This window comes from Carassius carassius, chromosome 2 (assembly GCF_963082965.1).
Source record: "Carassius carassius chromosome 2, fCarCar2.1, whole genome shotgun sequence".
In the NCBI taxonomy this organism is placed as follows: domain Eukaryota; kingdom Metazoa; phylum Chordata; class Actinopteri; order Cypriniformes; family Cyprinidae; genus Carassius; species Carassius carassius.
In genome coordinates, this window is record NC_081756.1 from 11,455,872 (window position 1) to 11,478,834 (window position 22,963).

The following is a 22,963-nucleotide window of genomic DNA, read 5'->3' on the forward strand; positions in this document are numbered from 1 at the left end:
TCAGAAAAGCAAATATTTAAAGAAGTTCCTATAAAAAAACAGAGTATATAATAGTTACTATAGGAACTAACACTGTTATTACTGTAAAACCACAAAATGTTACAATACTTTTTCCTTCTTATTAAATCCTGGTCTTTCCTTTACTGACAAACTTTTTTTTCGTTGAATAATTAAATGATCCAACTCTAAACAGGACGCCCAGTTTTGCAAGCAATTTAATTACAGGGAAATAGAATGCTCACTTAATCTTGACATGAAACAACGTATGAAAATAAATACACTTTTAATTTTGATCATTTTATATACAATTTATAAAAACATATTTATAATATATTTATTTTTTGAATGTCTGAATATTTGTCATGTGACATTCTGTATCCATTTTTTTTGTCTATATCCATTTGTTTAGCCACCAGCCAAAGAGTGATCATACAGGTATACAAACATTTATAGTCAAGAACATTTTTCTTTCTGCAATACAGTAAACCACACTTTTATACAAGTAACAATTCACAGCGTATAAAAAAAAACCTAATTTCTTAAAAGCATTTTTTATTTTATTTTTTTGCAAAAAAATTATTTTTTAAATTGTGGCTGAATGAACAAGCATGCAAAGTTCAGTAATGGTGCACAAGAGATCAGAGGTCCAAGAGATCTAAGGTCACAATTTCCATATTCCATGAATCTTTTTTGAGTGTTCCTCTACGAAGCCGCTTGTCGCCTGCCGGCCTCTGGATACACTGAGTGGGTACAGTGTGGGCTTCACATACCAGATGATCAGAGCCAACCAACCTGCCCCAGGATGGTCTCTGGATTGCTTTTCTTATCTTCACAATACATTCAATGAAAACAAGCCACTGTGGTGCCAAGAAAAACAGTTTACTAGCAACTGCAATAAATGAGGTCGAAGTCCATTCAGAAAAGGTATATGGAGCCTGAGTTCATTATTTATCAACAGACAGCAGGAGTTTAGTCCTCCTCCTTGCATAGACATTTTCCAGACAGTGTAAATTTTCAGTGCAACCTGAGTCCATCCTGATTTACCCACATATTTTCAGTCATCAGAAATATTTATACCTTCTTGTACGCCATATCTGTGGCGTTTGGTATAAGTGGTGTCTCAGGTTCGAGACTAATCTTGCTTTCTACGATTTCTTCAAAAGGGATATACAGTCTGCCATCTGCAGTATTCTGTTGGAATTCAACAGATTGAATCAAGAATATTAATGACATTTTGCGTTCCCTTTGAATGTGTTAATCTGAAATGGTTCTGATTAGGAAACTAATGAATAATTATGGGCTACATAATTTACCCGTAGATCCTCGGCCATTCTTATGTTGTTGATAAGCATGTCCTTAAAGATAAGCGTTGGCTCTGGGATTTTCGGGAATATGATGTCTTTATGTCTGAAAAAAGAGAAGTGAATTTCAGGCCTCAGTAATCAATATTCAGTCATATTATGTTTTTAAAAAGATTTGGCCATTTTTAACTTCTAACTGAAGACTGATCAGGTTCAATAGCATCTGTGATTCACAGGACGCACAAATCGGATATAAAGAAATCTTCAAAATATACAATAACATATATCATACTGCACTAATATCATTTCACATTTGTTCTTTTCAATAGAAGGGCAGAAAAATGAAAATCGAAATCATTCATCACCTTCTGAGCAGCACAAGAGAAAATATCAGGCAACAGGAAACTATGAGCGGGATAATAATGACAGCCAGCAATGCAGGCAAATTTGGATCTCTGTCCTCTCCTACGAAACGGCACAAAGAAAAGCATTCAAGTCAACTATCAAAGACCAGAGGAATTTCATTTGCAGGATGTGAAGTAATTGTACATAAACTATCATTAACATCAAGTTTAGGCTCAGCAAGACTGTCCTGGAAACTAACATTTTATTTTTACTGTTTATCCTTTATTGTAGGCTTCCATAAAATATTAATAACCTTCCTAATTCTTTGACAATCTAAACCAAGTGATTATCATATGCTTATTTCTAGGACCAGACGTACCATATTCCACCTCGTCACTCAGGTCACTCTTCCCATCACCACATTTGTCTGAGAAGATGATCTGCACTCTGGCTCTGTACTTGCAGTTTGAGTCATATTCCACTTTATGTGTTTTAGTAAATTCTTGGGATTTTTTATGCTATAAACACATCAACAGAAAAATACAGGATTAGAAAATCAGAGAATAAAAGAAGCTGGATCTTGTTTAACATGACATTAAGCGCTACACTACATGACGCAATAATAGCTCCACCAAGGCAATACTTAAAATGTGGATTGGTACATTCTGCATCGTTTCATTTTCCTTTTTTCATTGATTCTATACTCTTAGTTATTAAAAGAGGGCAGTTTTATGTGTATTTAAAGCTTTAGTGAGAATGATAGTACTTAATATTGAATAAAGACCTTATACTATTAAATATAAAAATATAGAACATGATTTACCTCATTGCATTTGCTGTATATGTAGTTATATAAGTAGCAGTCATGATAAAACTCTAAATGTGATCCATGTGTTTGAAAATGGAGTTCATGTCCAACTCTCTGGATTGTAAGTTTAGGTTTGTTTAGTTTCACTGCAAAGGAAGCCCAAAAACACAAAGAGACTATTAATTAGTGAAACAAACTAATAGAGTAGCAACTGACATTAGAAAATGTGAAAAATGTAGCTCATATTCTCTAATACAGCTATTGCAATATATGCTCATGATCTACTAATAATATTTCTAAAATCATTTGCTATTGTGAATATGACAACTCTCAACATAGTGTGCTGTATTTGAGAAAACTGTCTGTTCAACTGTCTTACTGTGCAGGTTTAAAAAAATGTATGTTCTATGCAAAAAGTGCATGTTTACCGAAATGGTTTGGACCTGCAGTCATGAATGTGTTGTTTACAGGTTGGCCCTTATAAGTGCCATTGAACAGGTACAACATCTTTGTCATGCCCTTGAGAAATGTACTGTGTATGATGCATTCTCCAGTCTTCATCTCATTGCACTTTACTACCGTTTCATTCTGAGGTGACCTGAAACGCACACATTTACAAACAATGCATGGATGAAAGGAATATAAACAACAAATGAAAGTGAAATATGTAAAAAAATGTTAAGAAAAACAGTTACATACCAATAATACAAACCAAGGTCTGGGACATTAATATCAGATTTCCAAGTGCACTTCATACTGTTGTTGGAATACTCGAAACTCATGTTTTTCACCAGCCTCACTGGAATAAATGTGGAGATTTCAAATCAGTCCTCAAGACTGGAAATTTATGAATATGAAATTAAGCTGCGGATTATGTAAGAGGTAAATCTTAAGGCTTCAGTTCCTTGACTATGAAAATCAGTGGTTTATTCTTTAAATCAAAACAGCTTGATGGGCTATAAAACCTCACTGGGACACTAAGAGCTCAAAGAGGCTCGGTATGAAACATGACATCAGAAAGTCGCATGCACATGAATGCATCAACACACGAACACCTATATGTACATGTCATTGTATGACATTGAATCATTTTTTAAATTGAATTTTATTTATTGTTTTTACAGAGCACTATATCCGTAATACATGCTATCACAAAATTAAATTTTAAGATGGTAACTAACAGCCTTTGAAAAAAATGAAGTAAAGGATTATTTGATCGGTATCCATACCATAACGTAATAAAATAAAAATACTTCAATGACTTAAGACTGAATAAACTAATAAACATACTTCAAATGATCATAACTGAGACCACTGCTACTGGATCTATATGGAACGATTAAAAAAAGGACAAAGAACCAAAAAGCATTTTACGTCAGATTGGTGGTTATCATGCAGAGTACCTGATGGTGGAGGGATGCTAATTTCCGAAGGTCGACTTTGTTGTTTGATTCTACAGTTTATAGGGTTCACTGTAACACTGATGCACAGTCCGTTCTCATTGGAGATATTCAGTTTGTAGCTCGTTTTTTGAACTCTCCTGTCCGGGAACTTTTTGTCTCTTTCAGAACAGTCCTGTTGATGACATTGAATTTTCATGTTAATTATCACTATAAAATACAGTCTGTTTGTACTTCTGTTCATTTTTGTGTTACTGTGTGTGTGTGTGTGCATTACTCCATATGAGTAAGGATGAGACACTTGTTTCTAACAAAAACCTCCCATTATTCCTTTCCAAAATATTTTCACCAAAGCTAAAGCTTTTCCAAGATGATAAAACCATCAATAATAATAATAAAAAAAATTTTTTTACTAGGCACAAAGATAATTTTTTTTTTTTAGATATTTAAGGGATTTTTTTTGCATAAATTGAATTACAATGCAAAGCAAGTAGTTACATGCTGAACAAGCAGTGCATGAAGCTCCAAAAGCAAACACAAGAGCATAAGTAAAGTAGCATGTAGTTAGATGGATAATTATGCATTTTATAATTCTTTCACTATATAAAGAAAGGCACTTACACCCCCCCCCCCCAACACACACACTGGTTTGCATATTTTAAGGAGTCTCTACATACAACAGGCATACATTTTTTTATACTGTACAAACTGTATTTTCTATCCCCTTATTGATAAGCTTGTTTCCTAATGGGGACCAAAAAATTACAAATAAATAAAAAATGTCCTCACAACCTCAAAATTTCCTGGTATTACTTTCTTTGTGGGGACATTTGGTCCTAATATAAAATAGGGAATATCTATATATAGATTTAATATGCTCACACATAATATCACACATTACAGTTTTGAACTTTAATATTGCAACACTCATGTTTTGTTCCGTATTATTTAAACATTTTGAACACAAACACAATCATTAAAAAAAGTTGCTAGGAAACAAAACAATAGAGTTCCAGAACTTGCTTCGTTTCCTCTTCCTCTCACTTTGACAAACCTTGTTATTGTGCATAACATAAGATGAGGGTTTTAAGACTTAAAAGCTAGTCTAATCTAATAGTATGAGTTAAATCAATTTCACATTAAATATTATTAATTTTTTTTATTTTATTTAGAGTTTTTCTACTTAAATACAGCCTGTGTCAATCTTTATGATGTCAGTGCAACTAACTGCTTGCTGACCCGACTGGTTCTCCTAGACGGAAGTGACTTTTCAGAAGTAATATGTTTAACTCTGAAATTCCCTAAAATGCCACAGGTACCAATAATATCAACCAAAGATCATCCAAATATGATAATCTGTACGTGTAAGTACATGTATTTGAACACAGTAAGTTTCATATGTGTGTCGGTGAGAACTCTGTAAAGAGAAGAGATCAAATAGAGAAAAATACACACATAAATTATGCATAAAGTAAAGACGTGTAATGAGAAAACAACAAACCCAATGAAGACTTTGACTTGTGTGGTGAAGAGCTGTGGCAATAAAGTACCAGAAAACGAAAACGTACATCTGACCTACTTTTGTTTAACTGACTTCAGATGGACAAAAAATCACTATAAACTTCAGTTCGGTGTTTGTTTATAGTTTAGTGACCTGGTAAATTGAGTGGTTATGGAGGAAAACTGCTGCCTGTACTACACAAAGTGTGCTAGGGTCAATTATACTATGATCTGTCCTGGTTTGACTCATATGTTCATAAAACTGAGTGAAATATGGGACAACAAAAGCATTTTCTTTGTTTCGTTGTTACTGTAATGACAGCATATATCAAGTAAAATATTTTAAACATGCATATGGTTTTTATTGTATAACATTAACTGAGAGTCGATGTATTGCACTCTGTGCCTTCAGTATCCGGAGTGACCAGCCAGTTGATTATAATAAACAGCAACCAAACATTTAAGTGTGTATCATTTCTGCGCATTTTGGGACAATCCTCATTAAACACTGCTTAAACTCAGGTACATCAGTGGGATTCTTTAGCTGGAATTGCTCTCTTCCGGACAGCATTTCTACTGGATTCAAATTTGGGTCTTTCAAATTAATTTATGATTTAACTATTTAATAGCAGACCTGCTGTACAGCATATCCTCCAGAAGACCAAACATTAATCTATGAGTGATTGTTTTTAGGATAAACCAGCTGCACAGTAGACTGCTGGATCTTAAACCCACAACATGTCGTGGCGGGGATCAGACTTTGATTGAGAAGACCCCGGTTTATGTTCTGCCAATAGTGCGGGAACTGCTAAACTCACTCAAACTTAATGAACTGATACCAAAAGTTCACATACTTCTTGCACAAATAATTAAATAATATTTCAAAAATAATTATTCAATTACATCTCAAATACATACATACATATGTGTCTCTCTCTGTGTGTGTGTGTGTGTGTGTGTGTATGTGTGTGTGTGTGTGTACAAGTTTTTGTGATATATCAGGACATAACTCTGTATAATGACATGGGTATGACACAGGTACTACAAGGAGAGGGTGACTTATGAGGACATAACCCATGTCCCCATTTTTCAAAACGCTTATAAATCATACAGAATGAGTTTTTTTTTTTAGAAAGTAAAAATGAACAAAGTTTCCTGTGAGGGTTAGGGTTAGGTGTAGGGTTGGTGTAGGGCCATAGAATGTACAGTTTTACAGTATAAAAACCATTACGCCTATGGGACCGACTTTCTAGTATCCGAGCAGAAATACTTCATTAAAGTGTAGCTGAGTTAGAGGTGACGCACCTGAGAATGGTGCACGTTCACTGTGTAGTTCACTTTGCAATCTGGCTCCAGATCCTTCGGCCTTTCCCATGTCAGATGAAGTTCAAAAGGTGTTTCCCATGTGAAGGTTAGGTTCCTGGGTGGAGGGAGCTCTGTGGGGTTCAAGAGGAGTGGAACAAGGTTATGAAGACCGAAGGATAATGGAGAGAAACATAAAACATAACGCTCAACAAAAGTAGTAGTGGTAGTAACATTCTGTTGTTTGCAGTAGTCACATAATAGACTACTATGGGGAGCAAGTTGAGACAAGAATTAGGTTCAGTCGTAACACACTGGCGGGTGTTCTTCAGGAGAATTTATCTGACGTCACAGGTTTCGGGAATTATACAGGATATCCCGCACGAGCTGTCACTGGAAAATTTAAGGGAAATGCAACAAACAGCAGTAAACCCACCTGACTTGCCTTCACCTCCGACGAACATGAGTGAGAGAGAGAAGCATATCATTAAAGAGGCATCCCAAACGCGAAACATCTTGTTGAAGGTTTTATCGGATGTTCTGTGTAAAATCAAACGTGCAGTCCCGTAATCCTTTGCTGATGTACTCCAAAAAATAAAAACGCGATAATTTTCCTTTTGCGTTTAGTTTGTAAGTGGTCTAACTCGCGCTCGACATAATAATTCAGCAGTAAACAGACGCTCGACGCGTCCGTCAGCCTCGAGCTCAGAGCCAAAAACTGACTGCTGGAGCTTGTTTCACACAGTATACAGTGACACACACACACACTGTCAGACTGCAGTGGGTGGAGTGTGTGAACTCGCTCCCTCACTCACTCACTCACCATGGATTTAAGAGAACCATTTATGGAATTGCGTCATTTCCATGGATTTGTAAGTCTGCTGAATGTCGAGTCCCCTCACTTAGAGTTAAATTACGAATATCGTCCCAGTCGAAGTAGTGAAAAATTATGATTCACCGTATTAAAATAACAATCATTTAAACATTGCTCTAAAACATAATGGCATGCTGTGTAAAATTTTTAAATGAATAAACAAACAAATACATACATACGTTAAATTCCGAAAGATAAATTAGTAAAGATTTATTTTCACAATTTATAATAAACAGGATTTTGGTCGCTGTGATTTTGCCAAGTAAGACATGGTCCTGGATCAACATCTTACTGTCCAAAAATACAGACTTAACCCAATCCCCTCCCCTACACCTAACCTTACCCATAATTTATTCTTAAAATCAGAGGCAAATGATAGCTGATTAACAAGAGTGTAGACGCACCTAACCCTGATTGTTAACCTGAAACAGGCATTTCATAAAAAGTTATATCTCATTTTTGATTGGTTGATTGGAATGTTGTTCCATGATCAAGAAGGATGTTGATCCAGGAACATGCTGTACTTACTGAACTATATGTAGCCTACATCAAACTAAACAAATATACCGTATATAGTAGGCCTATGCAAAATAACATTTCCATGGAATGAAATATGCAAATATTAGAAAGACAATAATGGGAATAAAGGTTAATTAATTAATTGGCACTTTAATACATTCCTGTTAGAATGGAAGACTGTTAAAACCATGAAGACATTTTCTCTAAAAAAATAAAAATAAATAAATAAATTTAAAAAGGCATTAATTACAATATGAAGAAACTAGCCAGTTTATTTATACATTTCTAAAACTGGAAACTCCGTTTCAACCACAACATAAAAGTAAGTAATTTGTTAGACTCTCAAAGAAATCTAATTGGTGTCAGCTGTCCCTCTCAGCTTGCATTTGAACAGAGGGAACCGGCTTTTCACCAGACAGAGCTTGGCTCGTCTTTTTTCCCAGATCTCGTTGAAGACTGTGTACTCTGAGCCACTAAGGCTGTGTTGTACTGGTTGTAGTGATTGTGTTTAGTTGGCCATTGTTTTGTCTGCAGACGCATTAGGGAGGTGGGTGCCACTTCAACACTTTCTTTTCTCCTTGTTTTGTTGGGACAGTGAGGAAGTCAAGGAAGAGACATGTTTTTTTTTTTTAAGTTTTGTTTGATAGGTAAGTTAGATTCCCTTACTCCCATGTAGCTTCCTCCTTTTGTTTGTTATTTTGGCCTTTACCCTCCCTTCCCCTCCCTAACTGTTGTACAAAGACTCTACTTTGTCAATAAAATCTTGAAGAGTTTCCATGTGTGGGTGCTGGGATTGCAGATTGAGCCAACTCTCACTTCTTCTTTTTTTTTGCCCATTGGTTTTTATGTTCACCGATACGTTTTCGTTCCTCTTAAGTATATGTTACGGTCCTGTTACCCCTAGACAAAAACGGGATGTAACAAAATTCATTAATAATTTAACTTTCATAACATTCATCAACAAGTCATTGAAAAGCATAAGCATGACATCATGCTGGATTAATCAAGTTGCTTCGATAACCAGTTACAATGTCAGATCAGGTAAATCCTTCCTGAAGTGTAAGACTACTACAGGTGCATCTCAATAAATTAGAATGTCATGGAAAAGTTCATTTATTTCAGTAATTCAACTCAACTTGTGAAACTCATGTATTAAATAAATACAGTGCTCACAGACTGAAGTAGTCTAAGTCTTTGGTTCTTTTCATTGTGATTATTTTGGCTCATATTTAAGAAAAACTCACCAAATCACAATCTCAACAAACAAGATTACTTCATAAGACCAATAAAAAATACAGTTTTTAATGAATTGTTGGCCTTCTGGAAAGTATGTTAATTAACTGTACATTTACTCAATACTTGGTAGGGGCTCATTTTGCTTTAATTACTGCCTTGATTTGGTGTGGCATGGAGGTGATCAGTTTGTAGCACTGCTGAGGTGGTATGGAAGCCCAAGTTTCTTCGACAGTGCGTCCACTTGGAATTATAAGGTACATTTTTGTCAAAATTGAGTTATTCCCATATTGTTATTCGGTGACAACTTATTTACATTATGTGATAGTTTTTTTATGTTCTATACATTATGGGATTTCTATTTAAAAAAATAATAAGGTTCTATCTACACAGTCGAATGGAATGCAAAAACTTTGAAGCTCAATATCTCAAAACTACTCAGAATGCCGATAGAACCTTATATTTCCAAGGGGACGAGTGGCCTTCAGCTCATATGCATTGTTTGGTCTCTTGTTTCTCATCTTGTCCTCTTGACAATAGCCCATAGATTCTCTTTGGGGCCCAGGTCTGGTTAGTTTGCTGGCCAGTCAAGCACACCAACACCATGGTCATTTAACCAACTTTTGGTGCTTTTGGCAGTGTGGACAGGTGCCAAATCCTGCTGGAAAATGAAATTAGCATCTTCAAAATGCTGGTCAGCAGAAGGAACCATGAAGTGCTCAAATTTCTTGGTAAACAGGTGCAGTGATTTTGGTTTTCAAAAAACACAATGAACCAACCCCAGATGGCATTGCACCCCAAATCATCACAGACTGTGGAAACTTAACACTGGACTGTAAGCAACTTGTGCTATGAGCTTCTCCACCCTTCCTCCAGACTCTAGGACCTTAGTTTCCAAATAAAATACAAAACTTGCTATCATCTGAAAAGAGGACTTTGGACACTGGGCAACAGTCCAGTTCTTCTTCTCCTTAGCCCAGGTAAGACACCTATGACGTTGTCTGTGGTTCAGCAAATTCCTTGATACGTCTGTGTGTGGTGTCTCTTGATGCCTTGACCCCAGCCTCAGTCCATTCCTTGTGAAGTTCACTCAAATTCTTGAATCAGTCTGCTTGACAGTCCTCATAAGGCTGCAGTTCTCTTGGTTGGTTGTGCATCTTTTTCTTCCACACTTTTTCCTTCCACTCAACTTTCTGTTAACATGCTTGGATACAGCACTCTGTGAACAGCCAGCTTCTTTGGCAATGAATGTTTGTGGCTTACCCTCCTTGTGAAGGGTGTCAATGATTGTCTTCTGGACAACTGTCTGATCAGCAGTCTTCCCCATGATTGTGTAGCCTAGTGAACCAAACTGAGAGACCATTTTGAGGGCTCTGGAAACCATTCCAGGTGTTTTTAGTTTCAGCTAATCTTTTAGTTAGATTAGCTGATTGGCATGTCACCATAATTTAATTTGTTGAGATCGTGAATGGGTGGGTTTTTGTTAAATGTGAGCCAAAATCTTCACAATTAAAAGAACCAAAGACTTAAACTACTTCAGTCTGTGTGCATTGAATTTTATTTAATACACAAGTTACACAATTTGGGTTGAATTAATGAAATTAACTTTTCCATGACATTCTAATTTATTGAGATGCACCTGACATCTCCAGTTTCCCTCAGACAACAAAACAGATTGTGGACACCTTGGACAAATCATGTGGATATGAATTTAAAAATGCGTCTTTAATATTTCTAATGCGAAGACAATAAATTCTCACAGGAGTAAAGGATCAATTGTGAAACATGTTTTGCAGAGAAGGGTCACAGATTTTATCTAACATGTTTTTTTAAAGTATTTTCCCACAAATTGTGTGTGTGTGTGTAGAAAATAGACATGTCCTGGGAAAGCAGTATTTTTCAAAAGAGCTCAGAATAACCATCAAAACATTTTTTTTAAAGAAATATTTATTCTATCTTCTGAACTACAGACCACATGTGGAAAAAACATTCAAACATTATATGCTGACAAAACATGAAGGAAATTATGAAACTAATCTTGGGAAGCAGCAGCTTGTCTCACATGATCTTCTTTATAGCAAATTCAGCGTCCATTACTAGACCCGAAAATTTGGACATTTTTATGATGATAACTGCTTGCAAATACTACTTTGTCAATACTGCATACATTTCCATGTGCGCAATCACACACACACACACACACACACACACACACACACACACACACACACACACACACACACACACACACACACACACACAATTTACAACCAATGGACAATTTCCTATATAAATCCACACACTCTCTGTGTGCAATTTGAGTATTCAGTGCAGCAAGGTCTGAAGAGTAGGCTACCAACAGCATTTTTGAGCATAAATCAACCCTTGATAGGCTGTACTGGCTGAGCCAGCCCAACAAAAAACAAATGTTTACAATAGGAATCACAAAAGTCTGCTTAAACTGAATATCAATAGGCTGTTACATTCTTCAGTACATCATTCCTGACGACAAAGTCAGTTCTCTACCGTCTGGGGTATGCATTCTTTTTAAAAAGCTTTACATATACATATTTAAATAGTAGCATTGCAACTCCAGCATATTGCAATTTCACTGAATGACAGAAATGATGCACAATGATCTTAGTTTGGTCTTACAAACGTGCAGCTAGTCAGTAACCACCAAAGTTATGTGTACTACTGAAAATGGGGAAGAGGGATGGTGTGATTTGACCACATATAGTAGCTAGTTAAAATTCTTCTTTTTGACAGTTGGCAGCAGAAAACCATGTTTCTTTCGAACTACGCAACGTGCAGTTTGCACCAAGCATCACACTTTTCAGGAAATAAAACAGTCAATGCAAAAGTTATTTAATATGGAGATATTAGGCATATAAACTGTCCATTTGATCTTTGGTGTGTTGGGTGATATACAACAAAACTCGTTTTGTTTCCAGTGGCATCCCTGCAGTTTAAAATAGACAGTTTGGCTGAGATACAAAACAGATTGTACATCACAGAGAAAATGCAGAGTCAAAATGTAATGGCATTGGTAACAAATTTGACATTTTCATAGAATACAAGACATTTGTTTTATACCTCGATAACTGGATCATGAAAAGTGGTCATAGAGATGACTGGATATATGGACTATGAAAGAGCATTTCCACCACATAAAGAAAAATCTTTGGTAAATCATAAATATGACATGAAAAGATTGTGCTATTTATACAAAAAAAAGTCAAATTTGAACATACTAAGACAATTATGAGAAAAAAAGTTTAAATTATGAAAAGATTGTGCTCTTTATACAAAATAAAAGTCAAATTTAAACATACTAAGACAATTATGAGATAAAAACGTTTAAATTATGAGTATGTATGTATGTATGTATAAATTTGACATTTTATCACATTAGAACTGTCAACATTTTGACTCATTTCATAATTTGTCATAATTTCAACTTAATGTTATAAATTGTCATATTTTACTTTTATCTCACAATAATGGCTTATGTCATAATTTACTTTTTATATCATAATGACTTAATATTGTCTTTGTCATATTTCTGATTTAAAAAGCATGACTAAATAGGTAGGAAAGAGAGTAAAGACCCATTTAAACTAAGAACGATAACTATAAATATACGATAACGATAAATATAACTATAAAGACAACGATATTAGTGTCCACACCAGCGAACGATCTTGTTTGTTTATTCAAATGCATCTCAATTCTCAAATCGTAAATTCTCAAGCTCGTTATAGCAGGATGGATTCTGACTGGCTGTCAATGTTTGTATCATTCATCAGCTGGAAAAAAAATAGTTCTGAAAATGCTTCCAACGATATCGTTTCTCTGTGCATTTATCGTTATAGTTGTGGTGTGGACTCTGCTTTTCTTTAATACTGAGAACGATATCTTTATCATTATCTTTATAGTTCTTGTCCTCGTTTAACTTATAAAATAAGGCAACTTGGTGATGTGAGCCTAAAAGCAACAATGCTGCAAACATGATTAGACCAGGAATGTGAATTAAGAAAGTAAAAAGTGTAAAAGCAATATGTACACGAACTTGCTCACACAATAAGTAAAAAACATGGCACAGAAAATGCTGACATTCTTGTAGCCTGAGGAGATGCTTGCTGAAGGCCTAGAATCTTGATTTGTACATTCAGTTGTGAGGAGGGCTGATAATACAGGACAGTCAGGAGCCACCATCAGGTTCTAGCTCAGGTCAGTGGAGGTTCCACTGATAGCACGGAACACGTGAACAGAGTTCTGCAACAGGGAACGCATCATATCCTCCTGGAAGATCTGAGGGGCGGCAGATGAAAACAGGATAAGGATAAGGATTTGGGAATGGAACGGGAGATTTGGAGTCATGCTATTAGCTGATAACAGAATAATTTTAGGATATAGCAACTGGATGCACAAACATTTCAAAGAAAATGTTGTGCAACAAAAGCGTTTACCTAGAACTCAATCTATAGCACATGGCAGCATGATGAAGAAAAACAGAGACACATTAGAAGCAGAAGAAGTAGGACAGCATTCACAATAACACCTCAAACAAAGAAAAGAAAAATAGCACTTTACAATCGATTACTTGGGTTTAAACTTCTAAGTACTAGTTTTAAACATGCAGTGACCTACAGATTTCGAAACAAATTACCACATACTCACTTCCAGTAGCAGTTCAGTTTTTAATAATCACGATGACGCAATAAGCCAAAGTAACAAAGACAAACACTTGCTTGCAGCACTTCTGCTGGTGGAAACTAATGTGTGTTTAGACTAGAAACTAATCTATTACAAAATATCTTAATTAAATTATATCCTGATCAGAAGAGGACCGCAGTGTTTCCAAGAGCTCTGACATGCACATAAAATAATGTGACTGTATTTCAATGACGATTTGTGCATGAGAGAAGATACATTCACATACAGGAGACGAGAACTGCCTGTTTATTGCATGAAAATTCATACGTATTAGGGATGCACCAACCAGGTATCTGTTCAAATACTGCCATTCTTTGTCTGACTGGATATATCGGTCAAACAGGGCTGATCCAAATCAGATACTGTGTGTGTGCTATTGTGTGTTACTGTTAAGCCGCACAACAGGCATAAAAGCATTATAAAGCATAATAAAGCACAATAAAGTTGTGGTAAACAATATACCAAGTCTTCTGAAGCCATATGATAGCTTAATGTGAGATACATATGAATATTTAAGTCCGCTGTGGCTGTCAGTCATTCTCCATTCAGCATTCCCATTATTATACTTGATTTGAAGATAAATGTCTATGATTTTGCATAAAATGACTTTATTTTGCTGGAGTTTACTGTTGTTTCTAAATCATTTAACTTGTTACCAGGTGTCTGTTAGAAGTAGAAAAGGCTATAGGTTTTTATTGCACACAGTAACAGAAATGTAAAACTGTTAAAAGAAAAGGCTCAAAAAACGGTTGCACGGAAATTATACACTATACGTATCAATATCTCTTCCCTTTGAACTTTTTAATGTGAAGTGCTGCCTACCAGATGTATTTAAAAGAAATGTCTTTTAATTTTTTTGTATTTATTTATATCTAAATATACTGTTGTGAAGGAATTATTATCAGTTCCACACAGAGATACAGAAATTCGACATTGGTTAAAAGAAAACAACTGCACTGCTATCGGAATCGCTATCAGAGGCGAAAAAGGCGGCTCATCGAAGCATCCCTAATATGTAAAACTACTTAAGGATTATATTGTATTATATGATCTGCATTCAATTAATATTGTGCCTTTAAACAGTTTTTACTGTAAATACTAACAACTGTCAAATAAAACACATTTTCTGACTTAAGCTTGATTTCTGACTTGAGCATTTTCAATAGTTTCAAGCTAATTCTGGCCTACTCAAAAAAATAAAAAAAAGGACCTGCATTTTGCCAACTTCACCTAAATGGTTAAAATCACCCGTCAAGAAGACTAAGTCAGATTAATTTAATGACACATGTACTTCTAGGGACTTCTAGGGAAAAAGACTAAGATAGATTAAGCTTAACCAAGCCAGTGTTAAACTAGCCTCATTTTTACAATGTTCACTTTTTTTTACTATTATAGAACCATAAAATCTTAAACCAAATGTAAAAAAAATTGTCTGAAAAGTCAATACATTCATCAATGGTCACTAACCAAGATTACAATGTTTTTTTTTTCTGTGTTTTAGACATATAATATGACTGCTTTTAGGATTAAACTGTAAAGAAGGAAAAAATATGTTATGGCAAATAATTAAATAGAACTTGTGAAACTGGTCCTTAATCAAGGTTTGCAAAGCAAAGACATGGGGCTTTGTGCTTCTACGGCTAAATGCATTGATGTTTTGATAAGTGTTAAAAGTCTGCGATGTGCACAAATATTTCATGGTGTGCACAAAAAATGTAATGGAACTGTCAGTTAATTAAACTTTACATTTTAAAATATATAAATATCACTGTGGCAGATGCAAATCATTAAATATGTATAAATAACAAATGGCCTTTACTGTAAATGTCAATAAATCACACTGAATGAACACATTCAATTAGAAACAATGATAATCTGCATTTCCTTTTTTCAGTCAAGAAGACGGTATTTTATCAGTAAGTTATTCTTAGAAAACAAAAACAACACCAAAATATAAAAAATCGTTTTTGGAAACTTTCACTCTCAAAGTCTTCATCAAGTGTGTCATCTCAGGACACAATCTCTCCAGGAAAACTGAGCGTGCAAGACAAACCAGTTCAAACCTGTTGTCCTGTCACTGTACCAAATAACAAACCTGTCTGCCAATCACTGACTTCAGGTCATAAGAATAAAAAATAAAAGCTCAAAACCTCAGTGGTTCTGAATAATAATTTCTAAAGCAGTGGATACATGAAGTAATTTTGATTGTTTGTTTGTTTTTAACTGAGGGAAATGGTCAGTTAGCCCATTTCCTGAAGTCTACATGGGCGAGAGTATAGATAGATTTAATCCTAATTCAGTCTGTAATTGCTACAAACTTATTGCAACCACAAAAACCATCAAAACCATTACACAGGGTCCAAAGTCAAAACTGGCCAAGCAAATAAATGCTAGCAAAAACTGCCATTAACATGTGAAGGATGACTTTTGAACTTTTTTAGGAAGTGCATCATAACGCACATTGTAGATCAAATCAGACATAAACGAAAGGAGTGAAAGGAATCGAAGTGAAAAGACTTTCAAATCGTTCAGATTTTCACACATCATCAAGCATCAACAAGTTTTTTGTCTTTTTTTGTCAAATAGCTTGGTGTGGCAATACATTTCTGGGGTTTAGGTACCGAAAAAAAAAAAAGGAACAAAATCATGATGGTTCAACATTTTCATGAGAAGTGGCTTTTTACAGAGATACCATGTAGCAACTAATAATGTAATAACTGCACATAATGTAAAAACTGCAAAATGTAATAAATATTACATTATTATTGAAATAAAATTTTCATAATGTAATAATTTTCTCAAAACTTAAAATCTCTTGCTCATAATGTAATTTTTCAATGTAATAATTTTTCAAATAATGTAATAGGTTATTGCATGAGAAACGTATTACATTATGAACACACTTTGGCAACTTATAATGTAATCACAGTTCATAAGGTAATACCAGCAGCACATCATTTAAAAATAATAATAATTATTATTACATGTTTACAATATCATAATTATCTTTCAATATAATAAATTGAGCACAAAACAGGCTTAGTAGGCTACATTGTGAACTTCAAATAAAATAAAAAAAAAGCATACTAATTTTGTGATTATGACATGCTCAAGACGATGTGATCGCTTAGCTCCAAAGCGAAAAGCTTGTATGCGTTGCACCTGCTACCTTTTTATGCTCATACTGAGATCAGCGGCATCTGGATGCAATCATTGCATGCCAATGTCCATTAGCTCATTTAGTTTACACTCAAAATAGATTTGTCTCTCAAAGCGAGATCCCATACGGGTCACGTTGTGACCGACAAATTGGGATCTGGCTTTGAGAGACCAATAGTGACCGACTGAAAGGGAACTACAGTAAATAAAAACTGGGCTGTGAATGTGTGTAATTTATATTGTAGAAGAAAAGTCAAAAGTATCATCCAGATTTGTTTACCACAGGCTTTAATCTACACATTGAAAAAAACCCACCATAAAACCCCACAGGAAAATCTCAAAGGAACCTGCATGGAATTAAACTATTTTAGATACTATTTTATTTTTGTTTGATATTTTGAATATATATGCAGTACAGACCAAAAGTTTGGAAACATTACTATTTTTAATGTTTTTGAAAGAAGTTTCTTCAGCTAATAAAGCCTGCATTTATTTGATCAAAAATACAGAAAAAACAGTAATATTGTGAAATATTATTACAACTTAAAATAATAGTTTTCTATTTGAATATACTTTAAAAAAAATAATTTATTCCTGTGATGCAAAGCTGAATTTTCAGCATCATTACTCCAGCCTTCAGTGTCACATGTAACATCCAGTCTATCACATGATCATTTAGAAATCATTCTAATACTCTGATTTATATATATATATATAGACAGACAGATAGACAGAATGACAGACAGACAGACTTCAGACAGAACGACAGACAGACTTCAGACAGAATGACAGACAGAATGACAGACAGACTTCAGACAGAATGACAGACAGACTTTAGACAGACTTAAGACAGAATGACAGACAGACTTCAGACAGAATGACAGACAGAATGACAGACAGAATGACAGACAGACTTCAGACAGACAGAATGACAGACAGAATGACAGACTTCAGACAGACAGAATGACAGACTTCAGACAGAATGACAGACAGACAGACTTCAGACAGACAGAATGACAGACTTCAGACAGAATGACAGACAGACAGAATTCAGAAAGAATGACAGACAGACTTCAGACAGACTTCAGACAGAATGACAGACTTCAGACAGACAGAATGACAGACTTCAGACAGAATGACAGACAGACAGACTTCAGACAGACAGAATGACAGACTTCAGACAGAATGACAGACAGACAGACTTCAGACAGACAGAATGACAGACTTCAGACAGAACGACAGACAGAATGACAGACAGACTTCAGACAGACTTCAGACGGACTTAAGACAGACAGATAGACAGACAGAAATGACCAAACAAACATACCTGCTCGTGGATGATATCAGAAAGGTCCTTCACCATGCTTTTGAAGTTAGTCTTAAGTCCCTCATGATACTCGTACTGATCCTCCTTAATGAGTCTCTCATTAATCTCCAGAGCCATACTGCATGCATTGACAAATTGCCTGCAACAAATATAACCAAATGTTTAAGCATAACAGAAACAATATAGTAATATAAACAATAATAAGGTAGCAATTCTTTTTCATATAATTATGATGTGTTATTTTTAGCTAGTAGTTAAATGCAAAAGATTTGTCTGATTTAAGTGGACAATTTTATAGGGTGGAAAATGGACTTGTATTTAAAAAATAGAGAAAAAAAAATAAAATAAACAAACTGTGTTAGGAGAAAAGTAAACCTGTCATAAAAATGTCAATGGGAGTGCTACAAACAAATTCCGTTTACAAGAATAAGATATCCTGGTATGATAACTAATACATTCCTGCAACATGGCAAGTTGATACATGCTGTTGAATAAACAGGGCTTGCAGTTGGTTGCTTCTTTACATTGCTAACTTCAGCTTCAGCTATTTTTAGTAGAGTCACTATTCTCTTGATATTAAACTTTTCAAGCAGCTTAAAGACTTTACCAGATGAGCCCAGATGAGCCTTTTTCAGTGAGAATTTGCCTAGTTATATATATATATATATATATAACTAGGCAAATTCTCACTGAAATCATTACAGATATTTGTATCGATCTTTCACACACATCTTAATTCAGAAACCATGTATCTATGTGTGTTTGCTGGTTTCCATGTAACTGTTGTTTAACCAAACCATACCTTTCCTTGTTATGTAGCCACATAGTAATCTGTTCCCTTTCTAAGTTCAACAAACTGCAAAAGTAATACCTGCATATCTGAACAGCACATACCTGAATATTTCCTTGAGCTCCTTTACTTTCTTACTGGACTGACCAGATTTAGATTCATCTAGGAAAGCTCGGGCATAGGCCATCGGACCCGCATTCACCTAAAAGCCCCAAAACAGTATAAGATGCATGAAATGATTGCCTTCAGATCACCATCAATGAAAAGACTGCTCAGTATACTCAAAATATGGTCACATTGTAACAAAACTGCCAAAAATAATAATTAAAAATTTTTTCCTGTTACAGGCTAACAGAAATTTTGCTTTGAGTGAAAGTAAATTTTGCTTGCATGTAATTTTTGTCTGTTTAATCATGTGCGTGTCTTTAAATCACTGAAGTCAAGACTGGAGACATTTAAAAATATTCTACAAATGGTTTTCTTGCATTATAATGAGCAGTTTACTATAACGTGGGGGGGTGGTGAAATTTTGTTAAAATTGAAATTAAATTAAAACCTCAAAAGTAACAGTACAAACAAACCTCTATTTTTCCTTTTTTTATTTAGACAAGTTTAAAATTAAGGCAGACTATCTAATACTACCATAATATATGAACACATTGTAGATAATAAACCCTTATTGTTATTATCACAAAAATATTGATGTTACTAAAATTATGCTTTGTTATGCTAATACAATTTTCAGGATTCTCTGATGATAAGAAAGTTCAAAAGAACATTCATTTTTTAAAAAGGAAATCTTTTGTAATATATATCTCTTTACTATCACTTCTGATCAATTTAATGCTTTCTTGCTGTATAGAAGTAAAAGGTCCAGAGTGTGTAATGCATACTAGTACCTGCACACTAACACAACCTTGGAGTTTGAGCTGAAGTTTGATCATGTCAACCTTTTGATTAGAGCAGAGCGTAATGAGTTCAGCACTCCTCTCTTTCATCTCATCTATTGCGACATCAATCGGTTTCAGCTCCATGTGCTTTTCTCCCACTACCTCGATGCGCTTCTTTACATAGGGAAATGAGCTGGCCGCTGTAGACAAAAACAACATGAAAACACACGCGGTCAACAAAACAGTAACCTTTTGACAAACATCACCTAAACAAAACACAATGATCATGATCTGATAGAGGCATTGCAAATGTTTCATCTGTGACTGACACACACCTGCTGTCTGAAGAAGCCGGCTGAAAAGAGTCATTATCTAAGTGATATTTTGTAGTCACTCACAAAAGTTGTCACACAAGTGCGTGCCAGTTTGCAGAATAGACATGTTTTGGCCCATGGGGAACATGTTATTGCCATTGTGAGTGGAAAACTTTTTTCTTCTTAGTTTCATCAATTATTAAACCGCCGTTATACAGTATTAAACACACGCCATTTTCTTTGGGTTATGAAGATGGATGCTGCAACTAGCATGTAAATGTTTACAAGCATACACCTGTTCACACTATATGGGCCACATACACACTGTAAGTTTCAGAAGTGAGGAGGTGTTGGCGCAGTGGATAAGACACATGCCATTGGCGTGAGAGACCCGGGTTCGAATCCACTGTGAGACACCAATGTGTCCCTGAGCAAGACACTTAACCCCTAGTTGCTCCAGAGGCGTGCGACCTCTGACATATATAGCAATTGTAAGTCGCTTTGGATAAAAGCGTCAGCTAAATGAATAAATGTAAGTGAATAATACCATAAATGATCATTCCATCTGTGTATGAAGCATGAGTCAGTTCTGAAATTGCTATTATTGACAGTAGTATCCATAGCAATGCTTCAGAGTTTTGCAATTTTAACTGAACCACAAGTCACAGATTGACTGTATTTTTTTTTAATTCTCTGAAGACTGATACGTGTTTAAATACATCACATTAAGGACAAGTTGTTCAGTTCGAGAATCAGAAAGAGAGTTTAAACAGCTGATAAAAACATCACAATAATCCACAAGTAATCAACACAACTCCAGTCCATCAATTAATAAAGCAAAAAGCTGCATGCTTCACCAACACCTTTTTTTTTTTTCTTTCTTTTTTAAACCATTGCATCAGGAAAAAATACTAGCCCTGTATTCATAACATTGCTTTCTCAAGTGAAAAAGTCGTCTCGTCTGAAGCAGGACAGAAATATGCACTGTTGTGGAAACCGTTGTGGAAACTGTCCAGCACAGTTCTAAACAAATATGTAGGTCTATTTTGATTCGAGAGGAAAACAGAGGATGGAGTTTTTCATTGAAGGAAGCGTTATTATGGACTCTTTTTGTCCAGAAGCAACAGTTTGAAGTTAAAAACACCTTAATGATGAATTTGATTTCTACAAACATGCAGCCATTTGATTAATTGATGGACTGGAGTCGTGTGGATTATTGTGATGTCTTTATCAGCTGTTTGAACTCTCATTCTGACGGCACCCATTCACTTCAGAGGATCCATTGGTGAGCAAGTGATGTAGTGCTAAATTTCTCCAAATCTGTTCCCATGAAGAAACAAACTCATCTACATCTTAGACAGCCTGAGAGAAGTATATATATTTTTTAAAGTTTCATTTTTGGGTGAACTACTATTTTAAACAATAAAGTAATAAAACAAACACACACCTTATAGATGTGCAAGTTAAAGGGGCCCAATAAATAAAGAAAAAAATATAATGCACACTCACTTAAGCATCATTTATTAGCTTCCAACGTTTCAGCAAAACAAGTAGCCTTTGTCAAGGAATGATTTCATACCAAGTGGAGATCAATATTTGTAACTAATAAACAATGCTTAAGTGAGTATGCGGTTATATTTTAAGCACTAAAAGGTGAAGTGGACATGTACACAATGCAGATTTGATGTACGAGTTGCAAAACTGCTTCTGATTTCAAAGATTACGATGTACTGGGAGTAATGCCAGATCTCCGGCCATCTGCTTACTTACTGTTAAGTACCGTTCGCCGCTTGCACTGTTCCTCAACCGCTCCTTGTTTCTTTCCCCCTAGTGTGTATGGAGTCTCGAAGACGAAACGCTGGATGTTGTGACACTTCTCAAAGTCTGTCTTCCTCTCTGCCAGTTCTTTCTCATCAAAGTAGGGCTTGACAAATGTGACCTGAATGTAGGCAAACTTTGGGTCTAGATCTTTCTGGTTAACCTGTGGGTAAGATCAGTAAGGTTATGTGGGGTTACTTTAATTTATAGAAAAGAAAGTGAGATTTCAGAGTTTACTGGGGGTGGTGAGGGGGAGATAATGCCTAGTAGTTTTGAATTTAAATACTCAAAAATATGCAAAGATGGCAAGCTAGTTGTTTGTTTGTTCTTAACATAAACAAGTCTTTCCTGCACGATGACTCAGATGAGCTGCTGTTCATGGTCATCACAGCACAATACAGGAAGCTGGAGAGTTCAACAGAAACTTATGGCTTCTTACTTTGTTAGAGTCTTGGATGATTTTGACATTCTCTGCTCCAAACTTTTCTCCGTAGAGACTTGTCAGGCGAAGGGAAATTTCAGGCAGGCCTGTTAGCTTTGGCTCTTTGTAGATGTATTCTTTCCCATCCTCTTCTTCAAAGAAGCTCTGAGATCCAAAAATAAATGAAGTCATTTTTTTAAATGACTTTTCTTCAAAGAATCCTGACAAATGTATATCAGTTTC

At 35.3% G+C, this 22,963-nt stretch overlaps 2 protein-coding genes across 3 annotated transcripts in view; both read right to left on the reverse strand.

Moving 5' to 3' along the window:
• Positions 1 to 535: 535 nt before the first annotated feature.
• Positions 536 to 7,450, reverse strand: LOC132102690 (interleukin-13 receptor subunit alpha-1-like). Its single transcript, XM_059507291.1, has 10 exons — positions 7,093 to 7,450; positions 6,660 to 6,790; positions 3,858 to 4,029; positions 3,154 to 3,253; positions 2,883 to 3,052; positions 2,470 to 2,600; positions 2,026 to 2,164; positions 1,667 to 1,766; positions 1,314 to 1,407; positions 536 to 1,191 (listed from the first exon to the last, which is right to left on the reverse strand). Exons 1-10 carry the CDS (start codon positions 7,169 to 7,171, stop codon positions 1,072 to 1,074), a joined length of 1,236 nt encoding a protein of 411 aa, XP_059363274.1. The 5' UTR covers positions 7,172 to 7,450; the 3' UTR covers positions 536 to 1,071.
• A 5,144-nt stretch (positions 7,451 to 12,594) lies between these two features.
• The window catches only part of LOC132102753 (dedicator of cytokinesis protein 11-like), a 74,277-nt gene continuing 63,908 nt past the window's right edge, over positions 12,595 to 22,963 (reverse strand). For both annotated transcript variants that reach the window (XM_059507403.1, XM_059507396.1), the window contains 6 exons: positions 22,739 to 22,885; positions 22,252 to 22,462; positions 20,177 to 20,367; positions 19,382 to 19,479; positions 18,488 to 18,626; positions 12,595 to 13,596 (listed from right to left, as the gene is read on the reverse strand). In XM_059507403.1, the coding sequence (XP_059363386.1) occupies positions 13,507 to 13,596; positions 18,488 to 18,626; positions 19,382 to 19,479; positions 20,177 to 20,367; positions 22,252 to 22,462; positions 22,739 to 22,885 (876 nt within the window). In that variant the 3' untranslated portion in view covers positions 12,595 to 13,506. The remainder of the gene's footprint in view (positions 13,597 to 18,487; positions 18,627 to 19,381; positions 19,480 to 20,176; positions 20,368 to 22,251; positions 22,463 to 22,738; positions 22,886 to 22,963) is intronic.

Bases quoted from the DNA above. Each gene is read 5' to 3' on its own strand.
- LOC132102690 (XM_059507291.1), bottom strand. From the start codon at position 7,171: ATGTTTCGCGTTTGGGATGCCTCTTTAATGATATGCTTCTCTCTCTCA. The intron at 3,254-3,857 runs GTACTCTGCATG...CATTTATTCCAG, and splicing joins TAGCATCCCTCCACCATCAG to TGAGGCTGGTGAAAAACATG. The intron at 2,601-2,882 runs GTAAACATGCAC...CTTCCTTTGCAG, and splicing joins TGCAGGTCCAAACCATTTCG to TGAAACTAAACAAACCTAAA.